Below are 21,617 nucleotides of genomic sequence, written 5' to 3'. Positions count from 1 at the left end.
GAACATGGGCATCACTGGCCAGCCAGCATTTTTATTGCGTATCCCTAGTTGCCCACCAGTTGGTGGTGAACTGTTTGTGACCATGCTGTTCGATCTTGATAAAGGTGTCACGAAAAGCAGCCAGTTTGAGGAGAATCCCCTGAACACCATGGGAGAAAGAGAGATTTCTGCTCCTCAACAGGGAGAATAAAGAGCACCTTCCAGAATAAGCTACTGAGTACTGAACCAAGCCACCAAGAACAACAAACTGCACAGCCACACAAGTGAAAGAAAGCAGCCCACAATCACTCCCAAGGGTTTCTGCTCTGCCCACGCGTAGAAGCAACCTTTAAGTATACAACAGCAGTAGCCATCACTGCTGTTGAAGCTGAATTCAGGTTTTCAAATCTTTCAATCCAGAAAAGGGAATCTGCAAGCAAACAAGACCTGCAAGAATAGTACAGACTTATTTTTATATTTAACTCAAGTTATTTTAAACCTATGTATTTGTATTTTAGTTAATACATCTCTCACATTTGACTTAAGTACATTGAAGGAAAAATGAAAAGATTTAGGAATGAAATTCTAGAACTGAGGACAGTTGGACATATGGCAGCAATTGGTTGAGCAATTCATAATATGGATCCAAAATGGCAGGACTAAAGAAGCACAGAAGTCTGAGGGTTAGGGATGGAATGAGACCACAGGAACATTTAAAAATGGAGAAGTTACCAAGACAGAAGTCATCAAGTGTAGAGGTGATGGATAATAAGTTTAGATCTATGCATGAGAGATTCAAACAACTTTAAATTGTATTCAGGTTTTACAAATTAGGAAGCCAGCCAAGGGACTACTGGTATAATGCAAAATGAAAGATAACAACGCGATGGAAGGAGGTTTCAGAAGTTGGACAGAGGCCATTTGCAATATCAGATAATGTTACACAGAGGTAAAAGCTGGTGGTGGTTTTTAAAGCGCTCACCTGGATGAAAGCTCATTTTAGGCTCAAATATAATACCAGGTTGCCTGTGATAGGAAGAGGTTAGAGCCAATGGTCAAGGAAGAGAGTTTTGCAGTGAAAGACAATAGTTTCATTCTACCTAATATTCAACTGGAAATTTCTGCTCATCCAGTACAGGATAGAGAAGCAGAAACAAATTACAGACAGTGTAGCATCAAGGAAGGTAACATCAAGTTATTAGAGAAACTGGGATTATTCTCAGGGCATAAGAGTAAGGAGAACTTTGGCAGAAATGTTCCAATTATAGATTTTATCTTTTCAAGATAAAAGAACTTCCAACTGGCAGGATTGTCAGTAACCATAGTGCACCAATTTAAGGTAATTGGTAAAAAATTGAGGTCAACTCAGCAAGTTATAATCTAAAACACAGAACCTGGAAAAGATGATAGAAACAGATTCAAGTCACTTTCAAATTAAATTGGAATTGTTTTTCCATTTCAAGAAAATATTGAGAGAATGTGAAAAAAAAACGATGCCATAAGGGCGGCACGATGGCATAATGGTTAGCACTGCTACCTCACAGCACCAGGGTCCCAGGTTCGATTCCAGCCTCGGGAGACTGTGCAAACTCCATACAGACATTCTCCCAGTGTCGGTGGGGGTTTCCTGCGGGTGGTCTCGTTTCCTCCCACAGTCCAAAGATGTGCAGGTCAGGTGAATTGGCCATGCTAAATTGCCAATTGTGTTAGATGCATTAGTCAGAGGGAAATGGGTCTGGGTGGGTTATTCTTTGGAGGGTTGGTGTGGACTGGTTGGGACGAAGGGCCTGTTTCCACACTGTAGGGAATCTAATAATAACACACTGAGATCAATTGAATAGTTCAAAGAGATGGAACACGATGGGCTGAGTGACTTCCTCGTGCTCTTATGATTCTAGGCTACTTCAAGTTCACTCAAAAGGGAAAGGCTATAGAATTCTTTTAGTACCCAATGTGCACTCTCAAATAATCTATATAAATATATGGGTGTGTATTTCTGGATGTGTATGTTACCATGAAGCACTCTGCCAGGAAGTTCAGTGATTTTGGTCGATGAATTTCTGCCTCCCTCTTTCTAAAATACTGAAGTGTGATTTTCAAACATTTGAGCTAAACTTTGTGATCAGTACTTTTACTCATATTCATAAATATTCACCACAAAAAAGCTTGTTAAGTTTGAAAAACCAATGAAAGTGCCAACATCTGATAAAATCTTGCACATTTTAAATCATTTGGAAAGTTATTAAACAAAACTTACGCTCGTTTCTCCTCATTAATACTGTCCAACTTCCCTCCAATGAAGATACGTAATTTACAGTCACACCATTTTTTGCGAATAGTTAACAGATAGGGAATGAGAATAGTTAAACCTAATTAAAGTAATGATATCAGGATTAATGCTCCTTTAAGTGATAAGCTGAAACTGAACGCAAGATTATAAATTTTAATACAAGTTTTATTTTCATAAATAAGCATTGAAATCTTTTAGGATTTCTAGAAATAATATTGAGTCATAGTCATGGAGTCAGAGATGTATAGTGCGGAAACAGACCGAAAGGTCCAACTTGTTCACGCCGACCAGATATCCCAACCCAATCTAGTCCCACATCTCTCCAAACCCTTCTTATTCATATACCCATCCAAATGCCTCTTAAATGTTGTAATTGTACCAGCCTTTACCACTTCCTCTGGCGGCTCATTCCATACATGTACCACCCTCTGTGTGAAAACATTGCCCCTGAGGTCTCTTTTATATCTTTCCCCTCACCCTAAACCTATGCCCTCTAGTTCTGGACTCCTCCACCCCAGGGAAAAGACTTTGCCTGTTTATCCTATCCATGCCCCTCATGATGTTATAAACCTCTATAAAGATCACCCCTCAGCCTCCAAAGCTCCAGGGAAAACAGCCCCAGGCTGTTCAACCTCTACTTATAGCTCAAATTCTCCAACCCTGGCAACATCCTTGTAAATCTTTTCTGAACCCTTTCATATTTCACAACATCCTTCCAATAGGAAAGAGACCAGAACTGCACACAATATTCCAACAGTGGCCTAACCAATGTCATGCACAGCCGCAGCATGACCCTCCCAACTCCTGTACTCAATAGTCTGACCAATACAGGAAAGCATACCAAATGCCTTCTTCATTATCCAATCTACCTGGAACTCCACTTTCAAAGAGCTATGAACTTGCATTCCAAGGTCTTTTTGTTCAGCAACACTCACTAGGACCTTACCATTAAGTGTACAAGTCCTGCTAAGATTTGCTTTCCCAAAATGCAGCAGCTCGCATTTATCAAAATTGAACTCCATCTGCCACTTCTCAGCCCAATGGCCCATCTTATCAAGATCCTGTTGTAATCTAAGGTGATTTTCGCTGTCCAATTTTGGTGTCATCTGCAAACTTACCCACCATCGACGTCAAGCTCACTGGTCTATAGTTCCCTGACTTGTCCTTATCACCTTTTTAAACAGTGGCACCACGTTAGCCAACATCTACTCTTCCGGCACCTCACCTGTGACTATCAATGATACAAATATCTCACTAAGAGGCCCAGCAATCATTTCCCTAGTTTCCCACAGAGCTATAATTCCACTTGAGACCAAACATCAATTGCCAATACCCACAAAAGGTGATCAAAAAAATTTAAAATATTCCTAACTGTTTATGATCATGCCAGATTAGAGTAGTGCTGGAAAAGCACAGCTGGTCAGGCAACATCCGAGGAGTAGGAAGATCGATGTTTCGGGCAAAAGCCCTTCAACCTCAGTTTGAAGCAGTTTTGAGGCAAAAGTATTACTAATGCAGAATTGAAGGGACAACATCACCCATTAACTCCCTCACTCCATCATCCATCCCAATTAAATTTGGGACAGGAAGGCCTGTGTACCATCCCAGAGTGAATTGTGGCTTAAGTTCTTCGTCCCACTGCCACTATCCCTGCAGCAGGGAGGAGGCTTGCCATGCAATAAACAAACCTTAGGCTGTCCAGCTGTGGGCTCCCTCAAGAGATCACTCAAACAAAAGCACTCAATGCTTGATAAAGCGACCCCAGCATTTTAAGAACAGGAGTATCACTGAAAGCCACTCCTTCTGTCTTGACCTCACTCCTGCCATTACTCACCCATGCTTCAGTCCCTCCTTCATTCAAAGCCTCAGTTGTAATGTGGTTCTGGCAGTAGCCAACTCTGCTGACAACAAAAGATGTAGGGGAAAACTGCTGCTAGTTTGTCAACTGCATGGCACATTTAATTTGGCCGCCCTCAAAGAAGGCATGAGGTCCCATCAGCCCTGCAGGCAGCAGCCAAAATCCCACTGCTTCCATTAAATTCAGCCCAATGGTTAAAGTGCCACTCCAGACACTTGAGCACATGATCTGAGGTGCCATATCACTTTGCATTGCTGTCAAACCTGCTGTGTTTTGAAGGAGACATTGTAACATAGCGCTGAGTTCTTAACGGACATGGAAAGACTGCATGGCACTATTTGAGGAAGAACAGGAAAATTCTCCTCGCATCCTGATCAAAATGTCTCCCTTAGCCAGCAGATGGTATGGTCCCTTTTTTCCTGTGGGGGAGGCTGGTTTGTACAAACTCATTCGTACATTACAGCATACATTACCTCAAAAAATGCTTCACTGGTTACAAAAGGTTTTGGGTCATCCTGGGTAATAAAAAGGGGTTATAACATCACAAGATATGAGAGCAGAATTAAGGCAATTTGGCTAATTGAGTCTGCTCAGCCATTCAATCATGGTAAATACGTTTTTTTTAAAAACCCCATTCTCCTGCCTTCTCCCCATAACCCTTACCATTCAAGATCTATCTCTGTCTTAAATACACTTAATGACTTGGTTTCCACAGGCTTCTATGACAGTGAGTTCCACAGATTAACTACCCTCTGACTGAAGGAATTCCACCTCATATCAGTCCTAGGGTTGCCCCTTCTCTCTGAGACAGTGCCCTAAGGTCCTAGTTTCTCCTACTAATCAAAACATTTTCTTCATGTCCACTCCATCCAGGCCACTCAGTATTCTGTAAATTTCAATGAGATCACCCTTCCTCATTCTTTTAAGTTCCACTAAGTACAGACCCAGAGTGCTCAACTACTCCTCATATGACAAGTCCCTCTTCATCCCTGGGATCATTCTCGTAAACCTTCTCTGGACACTTTGTCACACCACCCCTACCTCCAAGACCAGCACAACTGCCTGAGTTACAGGTCCAAAACTGCTCACAATATTCCAAATGCGGTCATACCAGAGTCTTATGCATCTCAGTAGTACATCTCTGCTCTTGTATTCTAGCCCTCTTGAAGCGAATTTGAACATTACATTTGCCTTCATAACTGCCAACTGAACCTACATGTTAACCTTAAGAGAATCCTTAACTAGGATTCGCAAGTACCTCTGTTTCAGAATTCTGAAGCTTTTACCCACTCAGAAAATATGTTATATTAATACATTTAAAAACTGTGTTATCAATCTTCTAACATAGTGAGAAGGCATAAAACTTCAACTTTTTGTAGAATATGCTTCATACCTCCATCATCAAACAGCCACCATACATCTATTGTGCCTTTTCCCTGATTCATTTGGAACTGAGTACTAGCTTCCAGTAGGCGTTGATTAAAATCTGCAGCATGACCAGCACTGATTTTAAAGTCTAAATACAAAGAGAGAAGTTATTGTAACTGTAAAGCCAAAATAATTAGTTTCCAAGGAACAGGGAACAATTCAGCAACCTAAACCACTGTCAGATTAGAACAAAGTCTTTAAATGATGCTTACCATACATAAAGTGCCACACAATTGTGTACATGCCTGGACTTCTGTTCACCAATCTATCCCAGCATAACACCATCCAAACACCTGCTCCAGAGATGGGTAATAACATCTCCGGACAGGTTGTTTAGGGAAAAAAACACCATCCTAAATCTGAGAAACAGGGTCACATATTACAGTTCTCATTCCATCAACATTTGTGGCTTTCTGTGCATGTCCTTAACTTTTAATCTCGGATGCTGTTATCTATTACCTTGAAGTGGTACAGTTTGTGTTTCCATACCATTTTTTAAAAATAAATTTTGTACAACATCCTCTAGGTTCACCTCATCATGTGATGTTGGGGAGCTCCCTGAATCCAAGCCAAAATGCTGAAGCAAAGTTAACATGCGCCACTGTCATGCTTCAGCAAAATACATCAATTGTTCGCAACCAGAAAAACACAGTCACACGTCTATGTATCTTGAGCTCGAATTTAACTGATATAAAGTCATCAGGATATATGAAATAAAATAGTTTAAAAACTTGTGAATCGGAGCAAGCACTATTAAACACATTTATCTATTGAGTTTTAGTCTGTTGCCAGGCAAAGCACATTTGTCATAATGAGGCAGTGCCTATTTTAGGAAGACAGGAACACGAGTAAGCCATTCGGTTTCTTCAGCCTGTTCCACTTTCAACGCCATCATGGCTGATCTGAGGCCTAACTCTATATTCCTGCCTTTGGCCCATACCCCTTAAAACTTTTGGTAAGCAAAACTATATCTAAGATTTAAAGTTAACAATTGATCCAGCAACTACTGCTATATGTAGAATAGATCTAAACATCAACCGCCCTTTGTGTGTAGAAATATTTCCTAACATCTCTCCTGAACAGTCTGCTCCTAATTCTCAGCCTATATTCCCTAGTTCTAGAATTCCCAAACAGTGGAAATAGGGTAGGTAAAGATAAGCTATCTTTTTGTGTAATATCTTGAAGGCTTCAATCAGATCATCCCATAATCTTTTCAATTCTAGAATTTACCTGGTCTGCAATGCTGTGTCATCAGCAAATTTGGATATCTGACTGTGTTATATATTATCCAAGTTGTTAATAAATCATGTGAATAATTGAGGCCCTAACACATATCGTTGTGAAACCTCACTGGCTTTCAAATTGAAACCAAACGGGATGTTGGTGCAGCTGGTTGGCCTAATTGCTCATTATGGCTCCACAAAAACAAGTATTAAAAACTTTTAGTCATCTCAACATGGGGATGGATGGGTTAAAGAGCTATCTCTTTTTACTTTGTGCAAGACTTCTTTTGAAAAGCTTGTTTTGAACCCTTCTAACAGAATTGGCACTTTGAGAAAAACATCAAGACATGTTGAATGTGGTCTTTTGATGCAATGCCTCCTACAAAGATTGCTCCAATACTGTGTGTGTGCACAATGACAATTGCACAGGCAAAATGCGACTTCCTGCTATGCTCAAGAAAACAGCCTTCTCTAAGAATTTCATGGAATCTAGGGACCAATGTAAATGAGGAACTAGAAGATATTACTCTCAGTAATTAGTACCAGAGAAATTAATAGGATTTAAAATTAGGTAAATCTCTGGACCTCTGTATAATCTATATCTCACAGTGTTGAAAGTGGTGGCAGCAGAGATTGTAGATGCATTGGTGGTCAGCTTCAAGGATTCCAAATGATTCTGGAATGTTTCCTCCAGATTCTAAGGTGAAAAATATAACCCAATTTAAGGAAGGAGGAATAGAGTAAATGGGGAACTACATATCCATTACCCCTACATCAAGCCAACAGGAAACTACTAGAACATATATTAAAGAATGCGATAATAGTACTTTTAGAAACTAACAGTCGGATTGAACAGAATCAAGAGGGATTTATGATAGGGAAATCATATTTGCCATATCTGTTGGAGTTTTGAGGATAGAACTAGCAGAGTAGAAATGGAGGAACTGGTAGATGTAGTATATTTAGACAAGCAGCAGGCTTTCAGTAAGATGTCACACAAAAGGTTAGTAAACAAGATTAAAGTTTATGGGATGGGGGCAGGGGGAAATCATTCAGGCATGGACTGAGAATGTGTTAAACAGAAAGCAGTGTAAAGGGATAAATGGGTCATGTTCAAGTTTACAGATTGTGATTAGTGAGGTACCTCACTGTCTGTATTTGAACCCCAGCTATATGCAGTCAATATCAGTGTTTTGGATATGGGATTAAATGCAATTTTCCAACTCGGTCTATGACACAGATTTGGGTTGGAGTGGGAGTTGCAAGAAGCATGCAGACTTGCTTCATTTTGACATGGGGAGGCAAAGCAAGTGAGCAAAAATATGTCAAGATTAAATACAACGTGGATAAATGCAAAGTTAATACTTTCATAATGTGAACAGTAATTAAGTGGTGACAGCCAGGAATGTACTTGAAGTATTGGATGTCATATTGCAATTATATAAACTATTGGTGTGAGAACAGAGTACAGTGTGCCATTTTGAACTCCTTACTTGAGGACAGATACAGTTACCATAAGAAGAATGCACCAAACTGAGGATTTATCTAATACTCCTTGTGGCATTTACGCGTCTACTAACTCAAGTTTTCTAGCATTGTCTTAACTCAACTTTAATCTTCAACCATCCACTGTGCCACCTGTTCCGTGCCTATATATTATGTTTTTTGTACCACTTCAAAAGTAGTAGAATTAAAGTACAGAAAAGGCCCTCCAATCCATCGACAAAAAAAAAATAAATCTACACTAGTTCCTCTTTCTAACACTTGGTCCACAGCCTTGAATGTTATGACATTTCAAGTGCTCATTCAAGTACTTTTTACAACGGTTGTGAGGTTTCTCACCTTTACAATCCTCCCAGCCAGTGCATTCCAAATTTCCATCTCTTTGAAATTTTTTTCCTCAAATCCTCTCTAAACCTTGAAATTATGCCCCCTTGTTACTGACTCTTAAAAAAAAAAAGAAGTATGTGATGTGCTTGGGGGGATATCCCATAGTTATAAGGTGTTACATCCTTCATTTTACTCTTCAGCAGCTGTCATTTACTAATTGACTGTGGTAAGGAATCACAGGTTGTATCAGCATGACAGTGGTTAATACTAACTGTCTAAAAACAAAAAAAAAAGCACATTATCTACCAGTGCACAACTACAACTCTTTTAGTTAACAGACTCATCCATGAAACATTCTTTATACATTTAAGGGCATCAATGTTGCTAGCGATGTCAAATGTTATGGCCCATTTCTATTTACCTTTGGGAACCCACCTTCTTGAACGGTTGCAGTCTATGAAGGTAAGTAAAGTATTGAGTGCTGTTAGGAAGGGAATTCCAGGATTTTGATCCAGCTACGATAAAGGATAGGTGATACAATACCATGTGGAGATGATGTATGGCTTGGAGGGGAACTTGCAGATGGTGGTATCCTATGCATCTGCTGCTCGTTCTTAGTTGAGATCATAGTTGTCAAAGGAGTTTTGACAACAAGCAGCAGGCTTTCAGTAAGATGTCACACAAAAGGTTAGTAAACAAGATTAAAGTTTATGGGATGGGGGCAGGGGGAAATCATTCAGGCATGGACTGAGAATGTGTTAAATGTGTTGTCAAAGGAGTTTTGTGGAACTGCTGCAATGCAGCTTGTAGATGGTACAATGTATTATGGTGAAGTAAGTAAATGTTGAAGGTGGTGGATAGATGCCAATCTAATGAGATGCTTTGTCTTGGGTGATGTTCAGCTTGGAGAAGTTGATCATAGTTGCACTCAGCCAGGCAAATGCAGAATATTCTGTTACATTCCTGACTTATGCACTCTCAATGGGGAATTACTGGTGGGTGGCAAGGGGACGGCTCATTGGTTAGCACTGCTGCTCACAGTGCCGGGGACCCAGGTTCAATTCCAGCCTTGGGCGACTGTCTCTGTGGAGGTGGTACATTCTCCCAGTGTCTGTGCTGGTTTCCTCTGGATGCTCCGGTTTCCTCCCATAATCCAAAGATATGCAGGTTAGGTGAATTGCCCATGCTAAATTGCCCATAGCGTCCAAGGATATGTAGGCTAGGTGCAGTAGTCAGAGGTAAATGTAGAGTAATAGGGTAGGGGAACAGGTCTGGATGGGATATTCTGTGGTGGGTCGGTGTGGACTGAAGGGATTCTATGAATTCTTAGCTCTGATTTGCTTTCACCGAAGTTTCTGGTCAATGGTACCCAGGATGTTGATCATGGGAGATTCATCAGTGGTAATGTCATGAATGTCAATACAGTCAGTTAAATGCTCCTCAGTGACCATGAGAGAACTGAAGTGGCAAGTACCGAAAATGATCAAATATGATTAATTTTCTTAATTCCTAATTCATGGACTTGAGACACAGTTAAATCAAGAGATGAGACCATTTATTTTGATTTAAAGCCAATTTTGACTTCAAAAACATTTAGTTATTAATTTATTACAGCATCATCCCAACAATTGAGAATCAGAATCACGCAACAGGAAATAATGAAACACCCAAATAATTTTTCTCACAAAAGCAACTGCAGAATTACTTACAATTACTCACCTGTTGTTAGAAAGTCTAATAAAAGCACCCACAGCAAACAAAAGACAAAATTCAGCTGGGGTCTCAAAACATCACTTACAGGGGATGTGTACTATTAGGTGGAACCCAAATCATTTTATAATAAGATCTGTCCATCCTATATCAAATTACTGCTTGGAGTGGGATGGGCTAGGCTTCTGAACCATCCTGGGTATTGAATCACCAATAAGCTAGGCAGGACGAAATGGAGATCCAATTTAGTTCCTACATTGACCTCTACAAAGTCCCAAAACTTTTGCAAGCAGTTTTTTTAAAAAAAAAACTCTAAAGAGCTTTATACACTGCCAATAACTAGGTAACAAATCCAATTATGTATGGCAATAGAATAAGTACATCTTCTTCCCTTCCAAAGGCAAATAACCTGATCAAAATGCAGACTTACAATACTCCCTTACTCCAAAGTGACTTCTTTCCTCCCCAAGTAAATATGTTTTCTACTGCACATTGTCTTACAATACACTTGATTTTCCATTATCAGTTCTTCAGGTTTTCATGGAATTAATATTCACTTTGTATTTGTTAAAATATTTCTCAATATTCTTATCATGTTTTTATCTTTCTCTCATAAACTAATAAGGAGTGGAAGATTAAAATAAGACATACTTTGCATTTTTTTAAATATTCTGTCCAATTTCCTGGCTTGCATAATTATATTTTTAAACTTTTAATTTGGTACTATTTTTCTAGTTAACCATGGATGGTAAACTTCTCTGGGAACCTTTCTTACTTGTTAGAATGCATCTATTCTGTGTATGCTGAACTAAGTCTTTAAATATCGGTTACTGCAACTTTATTGATATATCTTCTAATTTGCTTACTTAAGCCAGTTCTGCTGTCATGCCCTAATAATTCTCCATAAGTTTAAAAAAAGTCTGAGATCCCCTCCTGTCTCCCTCAAACTAAATGCAAAATTCAATTGTATTACTTCACTTTCACTATGGGGTCATTCGTCAATCAAGTTTATTTGTACACCATCAGGTTTGGTTATAGCCTATACCCTGGTTGGCTCTAGATCACAATGAACATAGAACAGTACAGCACAGAACAGGCCCTTCAGCCCACGATGTTGTGCCGACCATTGATCCTCATGTATGCACCCTCAAATTTCTATGACCATATGTATGTCGAGGAGTCTCTTAAATGTCCCCAATGACCCTGCCTCCACAACTGCTGCTGGCAACACATTCCATGCTCTCACAACTCTCTGTATAAAGAACCCACCTCTGACATCCCCTCTATACTTTCCTCCAAACAGCTTAAAGCTATGACCCCTCGTGTTAGTCATTTCTGCCCTGGGAAATAGTCTCTGGCTATCGACTCTATCTATGCCTCTCATTACCTTGTATACCTCAATTAGGACCCCTCTTCTCCTCCTTTTCTCCAATGAAAAAAGTCCGAGTTCAGTCAACCTCTCCTTATAAGCCCTCCACTCCAGGCAGCATCCTGGTAAACCTCCTCTGAATGCACTCCAAAGCATCCACATCTTTCTTATAATAGGGCGACCAGAACTGGACGCTGTATTCCAAGTGCGGTCTAACCAAAGTTTTATAAAGCTGCAACAAGATCTCACGACTCTTAAACTCAATAACCCTGTTAATGAAAGCCAAAACACCATATGCTTTCTTAACAACCCCGTCCACTTGGGTGGCCATTTTAAGGGATCTATGTACCTGCACACCAAGATCCCTCTGTTGCTCCATACTGCCAAGAATCCTATCCTTAATCCTGTACTCAGCTTTCAAATTCGACCTTCCAAAATGCATCACCTCACATTTATCCAGGTTGAACTCCATCTGCCACCTCTCAGCCCATCTCTGTACCCTGTCAATGTCCCGCTGCAGCCTACAACAGCCCTCTATACTGTCAACAACACCTCCAACCTTTGTGTCGTCTGCAAACTTGCTGACCCATCCTTCAATCCCCTCATCCAAGTCATTAATAAAACTTACAAACAGTAGAGGCCCAAGGACAGAGTCCTGTGGAACACCACTCACCACTGACTTCCAGGCAAAATATTTTCCTTCTACTACCACTCGCTGTCTTCTGTTGGCCAGCCAATTCTGTATCCAGACAGCTAAGTTCCTCTGTATCCCATTCCTCCTGACCTGAATGAGCCTACCATGGGGAACCTTATCAAATGCCTTGCTGAAGTCCATATACACCACATCCACAGCTCGCCCTTCATCAACTTTTCTAGTCACATCCTCAAAGAACTCGATAAGGTTTGTGAGGCATGACCTGCCCCTCACAAAGCCGTGCTGACTGCCTCTAATCAAGCCATGCTCTTCCAGATGGTCATAAATCCTATCCCTCAGAATCCTTTCTAACACCTTGCAGACGACAGACGTGAGACTGACTGGTCTGTAATTGCCGGGGATTTCCCTATTTCCATTCTTGAAGAGAGGAATTACATTTGCCTCTCTCCAGTCCTCAGGTACGACTCCAGTGGAGAGCGAGGATGAAAAGATCTTCGCAAGTGGCGAAGCAATTGCATTTCTCGTTTCCCAAAGCAGCCGAGGACAAATCTGGTCTGGGCCTGGCTACTTGTCAATCTTAATGTTTGACAAAATTTTCAGCACATCAGCTTCCTCTATCTCTATCCATTCCAGCATGCACACTTGCTTTTCAAAGGCTTCATTCACTACAAAGTTCGTTCTTTCGTAAAGACAGAAGCAAAAAACTCATTTAGGGCTTCCCCCACCTCCTCAGACTCCACACACAAATTCCCTATGCTATCCCTGATCGGGCCTACTCTTTCTTTGACCATTCTCTTATTCCTCACATAAGTGTAAAATGCCTTTGTGTTCTCCCTAATCCGTTCTGCCAAGCCGTTCTCGTGCCCCCTCCTGGCTCTCCTCAGACCATTTTTAAGCTCCTTCCTCGCCTGCCTGTAATCCTGTAGAGCTGAGCACGACCCTAGCTTCCTCCACCTTACGTAAGCTACCTTTTCCCTTTGGATGAGAAGCTCCACCACTCTCGTCATCCAAGGTTCCTTTATCTTACCCCTTCTTGCCTGTCTCAGAGGGACTTGCAACAACTGTTCCTTAAACAGTCTCCACATGTCTATAGTGCCTTTACCATGGAACAATTGCTCCCAATCCATGCTTCTTAACTCATGTCTAATCGCATCATAGTTTCCTCTTCCCCAATTAAATATCCTCCCATTTTGCCTAATCCTCTCCTTCTCCATAGCTATGTAGAATGTGAGGCAGTTGTGGTCACTATCACCAAAATGCTCTCCCACCACAAGATCTGATACCTGCCTCGGCTCATTGCTGAGCACCAAATCCAAAATGGCCTCTCCCCTCGTCGGCCTGTCAACGTACTGAGTTAGGAAACCCTCCTGAACACACCTTACAAAAACAGCTCCATTCAAATCTTCTGCTCGAAGGAGGTTCCAATCAATATTGGGAAAGTTAAAGTCACCCATTGCAACAACCCTACTACATTCACACTTTTCCCAAATCTGCCGACCTGTGCTTTCTTCCATCTCCCTGCTGCTATTGGGGGGCCTGTAGTAAACCCCTAACAAGGTGACTGCTCCCTTGCTGTTCCTAATTTCCACCCATACTGACTCGGTAGGCAGATCTTCCTCGACAATGGAAGCTTCTGTAGCTGTGATACCCTCTCTGATTAGCAGTGCTACACCCCCTCCTCGTTTTCCCCCCTCCCTATTCTTTTTAAATGCTCTAATCCCTGGAATATCCAGCAACCATTCCTGCCCCTGAGAAACCCATGTCTCTGTTATGGGCACAACATCATAGCACCAGGTACTGATCCATGCTCTAAGTTCGTCACTTTTATTCCTGATACTCCTTGCATTAAAGCAAACACACTTTAACTGATACCTTGGTTCCTTGCCAGGAAAATCCTTCCCACTAGCTGGTCTACCTCTTGCTATTGCCTCATCTGCATCAACTCTCACCTCCGGTATACAGCTCAGGTTCCCACACCCCTGCCATACTAGTTTAAACCCTCTCGAACTACTCGAGCAAAACTTCCACCCAGGACATTGGTCCCCTTCCAGTTCAGATGCAACCCGTCCTTCTTGTACAGGTCCCAGCTTCCCCAGAAGGCATCCCAATTATCTACATATCTGAAGCCCTCCCTCCTACCAGCTGCGCCACCATGTATTAAGCTGCGCCCTCTCCCTGTTCCTCGCCTCGCTATCTCGTGGCACTGGTAGTAAACTAGAGAACACTACTCTGTTCGTCCTGCTTTGCAGCTTCCATCCTAATTCCCTGAAATCACTTTTTATATCCTCGATCCTTTTCCTGGCTATATCATTAGTGCCAATATGTAACAAGATTTCTGGCTGTTCACCCTCTCCTTTTAGAACCTTATACACCCGATCGGAGACGTCCCGGACCCTGGCACCAGGGAGGCAACATACCTTCCGGGAATCCCAATCCTGACCACAAAATCTCCTGTCGATTCCCCTAACTATCGAGTCCCCTCCCACGAGTACTTTTCTATTCTGCCCCCTTCCCTTCTTAGCCACAGTGTCAGGCTCAGTGCCAGAGAACTGACTGCTATGGCTTTCCTCTGGTAGGTCATCCCCCCCCGCAGTATCCAAAACGGTATACTTATTGCTGAGGGGAATGTCCACAGGGGATCTCTGCACTGTCTGACTGTCCCCTTTCCTCCCCCTAACTGTAACCCATTTATCCTTGTCCTGAGACAATGCTTAAGAAACTATGACAAAAATATTCTATGAACTCCACAGTAAGGTTATCGTCGTCTATCTGACTTTTTCAGTCTATGTGATTGAAATCTCTGGTGATTTGAAGTGTCTTTCTGAAAGCTCACATTATCTCTTCCTTCACACTCCATCATACCATGTGGATAGTTAGGGGGCCTTTATACCACTCCTGCAAGTGATTTGCTACCTTTATAAATTTTTCATCTCTCCCCAAACTGTTTCCACATTTTGGTTTCCTGAACTTAGGCCATCCCTATCTATTAATTATGCTGATACCATAATTAAGAGAGCCTTCCCTTCCTGTTTCCCTAGCTTCCTGTGCTTACAACATATCCTACATCTTTCAATATTCATGTACCAATGTCATCCTACTACCAGATTTCTGATGGCTGAGGGATCATATTCATTTCAGTGTGTTCTTAGTTCACCTATTTTGTTTGGAATGCCACATCCATTCAGACAGTCTCTAGTTTATCCTTTCTAGTCACTACCCTTATCTATCGACTGATTCTTCGATTTGTGTACATTATCCCTCCTTTTCATGGTCTTCTAATCATTTCCCTAATCGATCTTGTCCGCCTCTACTTTGATTTACCAGTTATTCCCTAATTGAATCCTTTGCCCAAATAAGTCATCATGTTTGCCATTATTCTCACCATCTCTCAGTCACAAATGTTTGGGGTACCTTGCAGGTTCAGGCTTTGTTTTGCATTCACACACGTTCTATCAAAAATAACTTGTAACTGCATGCCTGATAAGCATTTAGAATCAATCTACAGCAAATTAAAAATTGTACACCTGCATGCACTTCTATCACCACATTCAGAAATTAAACTATGTAAACTTGGCACTGCTGTCCTTCAATTTGGCACTATCCAGCTCCTCAGACTATAGTGCAGAAAAAAAACTGGTCCAGATTTTGCTATGCTGATCACTGAAATTGTATAAGGCAGCCAGCAACTTGAGAGGGCATAACAGTGCAGAGTTCCCAAAACTGCAGTGGATTATTCATCATCAGATCAGAGCACTTATCTTTCTAATATATTGATAACAGGAAAGGAATGGAACCAGCAAGAATCTGAGCTACTAACTCATGTTAAAATGAGATTTTTGTTCACCATAACATTTCAAGTTGGTGTTTCTGGGCAGAAAAAGCCTCCTGAAATTATTAACAAGTAATAAGTTCTGCCAATGAGAATGCCAGTAGCATAAAGCATTTCAACTTTCAAAATGTTTGCAGTACGGATTCTTAATACTTAAAGTTGGGGTTTAATGGAAATGAATTTTTAAAACCATGATGCCGATACAAGTTTGATAAATAACATTTAAGTTATATTTTTATACATAATTTGGTTCAAATTTATTTTTAAAAATTATTTGTTCGAATAAGTCAACATGATTCTACTGTGACAGATACTACAGCTGCTAAATCTTGACGGAATCATTTGGAGTGGCTACCAATCACTGTACACTTGGCCTGTCCTTTATGTCCACAAGAACACTGGAAATCTAGACTAGGGCTAATATGGGAACTTTCAGTTGAAACTCTGCCCCAATCTTTGTAAGTAAAGTGGTAGGAATTGCATTTCAACGTCCTAGTTGAATTACAATCCTCCCTCTAAACTCACCTGCTTAGTTATCGCTAGATTTAACAAAAGAAGTTCCTGAAATTAGCATCAAGCAGAGACTTTGGCAAGCAAGTGACTGATGTGATTCAAAGAAATGAAGTAAGTACCAGTTTCCAGCCTTTTCCCCCGAGGATCACTGACATTATTGAGAGAGATTTGGGTAATCCCCTTGAAATTGATGGCAATAGATCTTAATGTTTATTTGCTACCTGTAATGTACACGGATATACTTTACCTTTCTGATCATTCACTGCTAGGGTATTAGTACTATATTTGACAGTTTTGTTCAAGAATTTCAGTGAACAGATTCCTCGTTTTCCATCCTTTTGTTCATCTTTCTGAGCAGCTTCCAATGCTAATTTTTCTTGTTCCTTTCTCTGCAATTCTTCTATGAAATAAATAACAGAATTTTCATCTATTTAACACTCAGTTTATGAACAAACATCAAGTTGGAACCCAGATTCAATTTCAATCTCCATTGACTGTCTGGGGAGTTTACACATTCTCCCAGTGTCTGCATGGGTTTCTTCTGGGTGCTCCAGTTTCCACCAACAGTCCAAAAATGTGCAGTTTAGATAGACCGGCCAGACTAAATTGCCCATAACATCCAGGGATGTGTAGGTAAGGTGGATTAACCATGGGAAATGTAGAGTTAGAGGGATAAGGTAGGGGGATGAGTCTGGGTGAGACGCTCTTTCAAGAGTTGGTTCAAGAAAGGGATTCTATGAAAAGGAAGATTTTAGTAGTCTGTTTAGTCAAAGAACTGAACATGTTTAAATCTTCGCATTCAGTTTTGTTTTCTAATACACATTCAAGCAAAAATAACTCAACTCCAGGGCTTCCAAGATCAGGGAGAGTGGCTGCAGATTCGGAATAGGAGAGCGGGAGGCAGCGAGGACTGGTGCAAGGGGAGGAGAGTGAGGGAAGTTAACAGGATAATGGCAAGGTGGGTGGCTTCCTTCAGGGACCCCTTTTCCAAAGCGAGATACAATCAATAGGGCAGAGTACTCAAGAAAGAGGGCCCCGCACCACCTAGAAGGCAGGTGGTAAACCCAACATGGTTGGATAGTCTCCCTGGATGGGAAGTCCTCCTGCTCACAACTGATTGAATATTTAAGGGCCTCATTTGGAAAACCACCTACAAATTGTCCTGCCCCAAATTCGATTGAAGGGACATATCACACTCTTGATTACATGCAGCCATCCCTCACCTCCAAGCTTAGAGAATTTAAATTCTACCCACCATTTCCAGTTTATTCCTATCTGTTTAGATGGTTAGTGTAGCTGCTGCATTATCCTACCTTGAATCTGAAGAATGCGGGAGATGTCAAGCCCTTGGCTAATTCTGAGAATTATCAAACCATATTCAAAATCAAAGGCATCACTGTAAAATCAAAAACAATACCACTCTTCAGAACAGCAAAATGTCACACAAACTTATTGTGATTTTATAACTTTAACACAGAAATTATGAAGTTAGATTTTATAAATGCACTTTCATATATACGGCTTCACGTGAGGTGTTCAAATCAACAATTTGAGAAGGGACCAATTATTTTTCATTTGTCAATGGAAAATCTTGCAGGACCAAACAACATGTCTGAATTTCTGAAATGGACTCTGGACTCCAGATGTGCACAGCTCCATCCTGAGAACACAAACTTAGAATTTTTTAAATACAGCATTTGTATTTCTGTTGAATTCAACTCCACACAACTGCCCTGTACTGACTGTACATGATTAGTATTACAGCAAACATTTTATTAACTGGCATCTAAGGGACCAGGAGTGTGATTCAACATTCCTGTTGATCAAAAAATCCACATAATCAATTTAAAGGCACACAATAAGTAACAGAAGCAACACAGGGGGAATACAGATTACTGTTAAATTTTATTTACAGCATAAATCACTTAAATAATAATCCAATCTTGCTTTAAATAAAAAAAACTTACCGGCAGACAACCTTGTCACTTGCACCCTCAATTGACTACTCAACATCACGGAAATCACATTAATACATTAACCTTCCAGTATTTGAGGTATATAGTTTTTTACTTTGAGAGTGTTGGTTCATAAGGTACCGGTTAAAAGAACTTTTGCTGTATTTAGCAAGTAGGAAAACTGACACATCAGAAATCCTGCAGTCTGCTGTTTAGAGGTTGGGGGTACCATTCACAAATCAGTATTTCAGAATTTCTTCAATTTTCTACAAGATTGCCATGATTTGGAAGCCCTTCTAAGTCACAATTTGTAATTGCAGATGTGAATCTTGGATTGGAGATTTGAAGAGCTTATTATGAAATGCTAAAAGCAGAGTTATATCTATACTTAATAATGAGTTATGACATGATGAGGAAAGATGAGGGACCATTGAAACGTAATGGTCTGGTTGTTATTTCTGACAAGCTGTAGTAGCGGAGGAAGGGCACTGTGAAAGTGTCAAGATGCATTAGGAACAGATATTCCACTTGGTAAAACATCATCCTGCATTGTACAATTATGACAGCATAGCCAAGATCAATAGTTAATTGGTTAAACATTCCCACAGCTTTCATTTATTCTTTAAATAACTTTGTTATCTGTTTAGCTGTCTTCAAAAAAGATGACTCAGTAGTGCAGGGTTTGTTTACAAAGCTGTGCCAGTTTGGTAGAATTTTAAGTTTCTGAAACGATGATCATTTTCATGAAACACAAATCTCTCAGATTAGACAATCAAAAACTTAAATGTAATGAGCTCAATATTTAAAGCACATACTGGATAAAGAAATGTGGCAGAAAAAAATCATGGTTGGGAGGTTAGAATGGTCAGCAGAAAAATGACAACTTCTCAGAACATGGAAATGACTATTTTAACCTGATCAGCATAAGATCATGTATGCGCACATCTCTAGTGGCAGGCCCAACTCAGGCTTTCCCCACTTCCACTGGATCAAAATCTCTCCAGCAAGCACAGATGGGACAGAGGCACAATCATAATGTCAGAAAAAATTCCATCTCTTGATTTCATCTACAAGATGAATGTCCATAGTGTTACAGAAGGACACACTTGCACTATTAAAAAGGCAGTGAAAGCAGCAGTGTTGAACTTCCTGAGCAGAGATTATTTCAAGGAAAGCAACAATGGTAGGATTAGTCAATCCAGTGAGCTAGAACAGTGACTACTGCATTGTTTGCCCAAGCAATTAATTTCACACGGTCACCAAAAGGATTAAAAGAGTAAAATGAGACGTGAAGCCCTTCTCCAGAAGACAAATTTCTTTAAAGTCTAAAGTGTCAATGATGCTAACACATGCTACATGCTCCATGGAAAACAACCCTAATATGAAATGTAAAAGTAGTGCCGTTAGAGAGACAGTCACATGCATGGTTCTAATCTAATAGTCAAACAGAAGCTGAACTTTGAGTGGATTCCATTCTATTGCAAATACAGGAGAGAGCCCACCTCACCAACTAAACCTGATAGCAGGATGATCAAAGTTACAAACTACAACCATAACATAATTCAACAGGTCCTGAAAGGTTTTGCTTTCAGAGAAGGAATTAGTCTTGGATTACATTAAAAAGTGAGCATTTGTTGATATTGCTCAATAAAAAAAAATCACTACTTTTAAGAAGTATAATCAACCATAATAAGAACTACCTACTGCAAAATGCCAACGTAATTCTCAACATCCTGAGGATTATCTGTACGCCAGTCTCTCTTGTATCCAATCACAAGTGTATTTGGTTTCATTCGACCCAATCCAGAAGCCTAGTGGAATACAAGTAAACTCTGTCCAATTAAGCACTTATGTTAAGGTTGTGAAGGCTCCACAAATTTCACAAAGAGTTTTTCTAAAGGAAATTGTCATTTTGAAACTACATTTACATGAAAACTAGCATCTGCGTTAAAACCTTAGATACATTTATTCTTAATTTTATATTCCAAGAAATGTTTAAACTTGTAAATATAGTACATTGGCTTTTTCATGTTAAATTGTTGTAAATATTAAGCATGGCTTAACACATTTAATAACTTTGTTTCAAGATGAACTTCACCCTTCGTATTAAACCAGTGTTCATTTATTCACCCTTTTAGTGTGCCATTCAGAAAGAACAAATATAATATACAAGCTTTCTGAAAGCAATATGTTTGTTACCTTTAGCATTCCAGATGCATGACTGAGTTACAAACCTACAGTAGTGCTATTTAACTGGAATACATGATCCATTGTAAACAAACTAAGTTACAAAATGCCTGGGGAAAATAGAGCAGAAAATAAATTGAGTGATGAGATGAGGTTTACAGGGTTTCTGTAGGTGTGTCAGAATTTTGTAGCTCTTATGATACCAGGAGAAAACAAATTAATAATCATATATAACAAAGAAATTGGAGCAGCACTAGGTCATAAACCCTTTGAAATTGTTCTGCTATTCAAGGAGGTCATGGTTCACATTCTACGACATCACTATTTTCCTGTAAAATGCCCATCCATATACCTTGATGTGGGATACATGGAAATATATAAAGAACAGAACATGTACAAAACCATCACTTTCATTCTTGAGCATATTAAACAACTGTGTCTCCACAGCTCTGTGAAACAAAGCATACCAAAGATTCACCATCCTCAGAGTGAAGACACTTCTCACTTCAGTCCTAAATGGTCTGTCCCTTATTTGGATATGCAGGCACAGGGATGCAGTATCATGTTGAGGGGAAGTCGAGCCTGGATTAATGTGTAGGCATTAGTACCCTAAGCCAATGCAGACTGAAATAACTCCAGAGATGCCACCATCCCATCACCAAGTCACCCTTTATTTGCACGTGGCAGAGCCAGCTCTTAGAATGAGGTTTTCTTCCTCCTTCATGTCAATCCCCTGAATGAGAAGATTCTAAATCCCCTACTTATATATATTTTTAATTACTCACACACTA

At 40.2% G+C, this 21,617-nt stretch overlaps 1 protein-coding gene across 1 annotated transcript in view; it reads right to left on the bottom strand.

Moving 5' to 3' along the window:
• Positions 1–21,617, bottom strand: part of LOC122542462 (solute carrier family 12 member 1) — a 135,825-nt gene that overhangs the window by 18,344 nt on the left and 95,864 nt on the right. Inside the window, exons 18-22 of the mRNA XM_043680182.2 lie at positions 20,344–20,450; positions 17,998–18,080; positions 16,932–17,084; positions 5,521–5,643; positions 2,237–2,348 (exon numbers count right to left, since the gene is read on the bottom strand). Of these exons, the coding sequence (XP_043536117.2) occupies positions 2,237–2,348; positions 5,521–5,643; positions 16,932–17,084; positions 17,998–18,080; positions 20,344–20,450 (578 nt within the window). The remainder of the gene's footprint in view (positions 1–2,236; positions 2,349–5,520; positions 5,644–16,931; positions 17,085–17,997; positions 18,081–20,343; positions 20,451–21,617) is intronic.

This window comes from Chiloscyllium plagiosum, unplaced genomic scaffold (genome assembly GCF_037043375.1).
Source record: "Chiloscyllium plagiosum isolate Xiang-an unplaced genomic scaffold, Cpla_swu_hap1 HiC_scaffold_42, whole genome shotgun sequence".
NCBI classification, from domain to species: domain Eukaryota; kingdom Metazoa; phylum Chordata; class Chondrichthyes; order Orectolobiformes; family Hemiscylliidae; genus Chiloscyllium; species Chiloscyllium plagiosum.
This window is presented reverse-complemented; position numbering and strand designations above follow the sequence as displayed.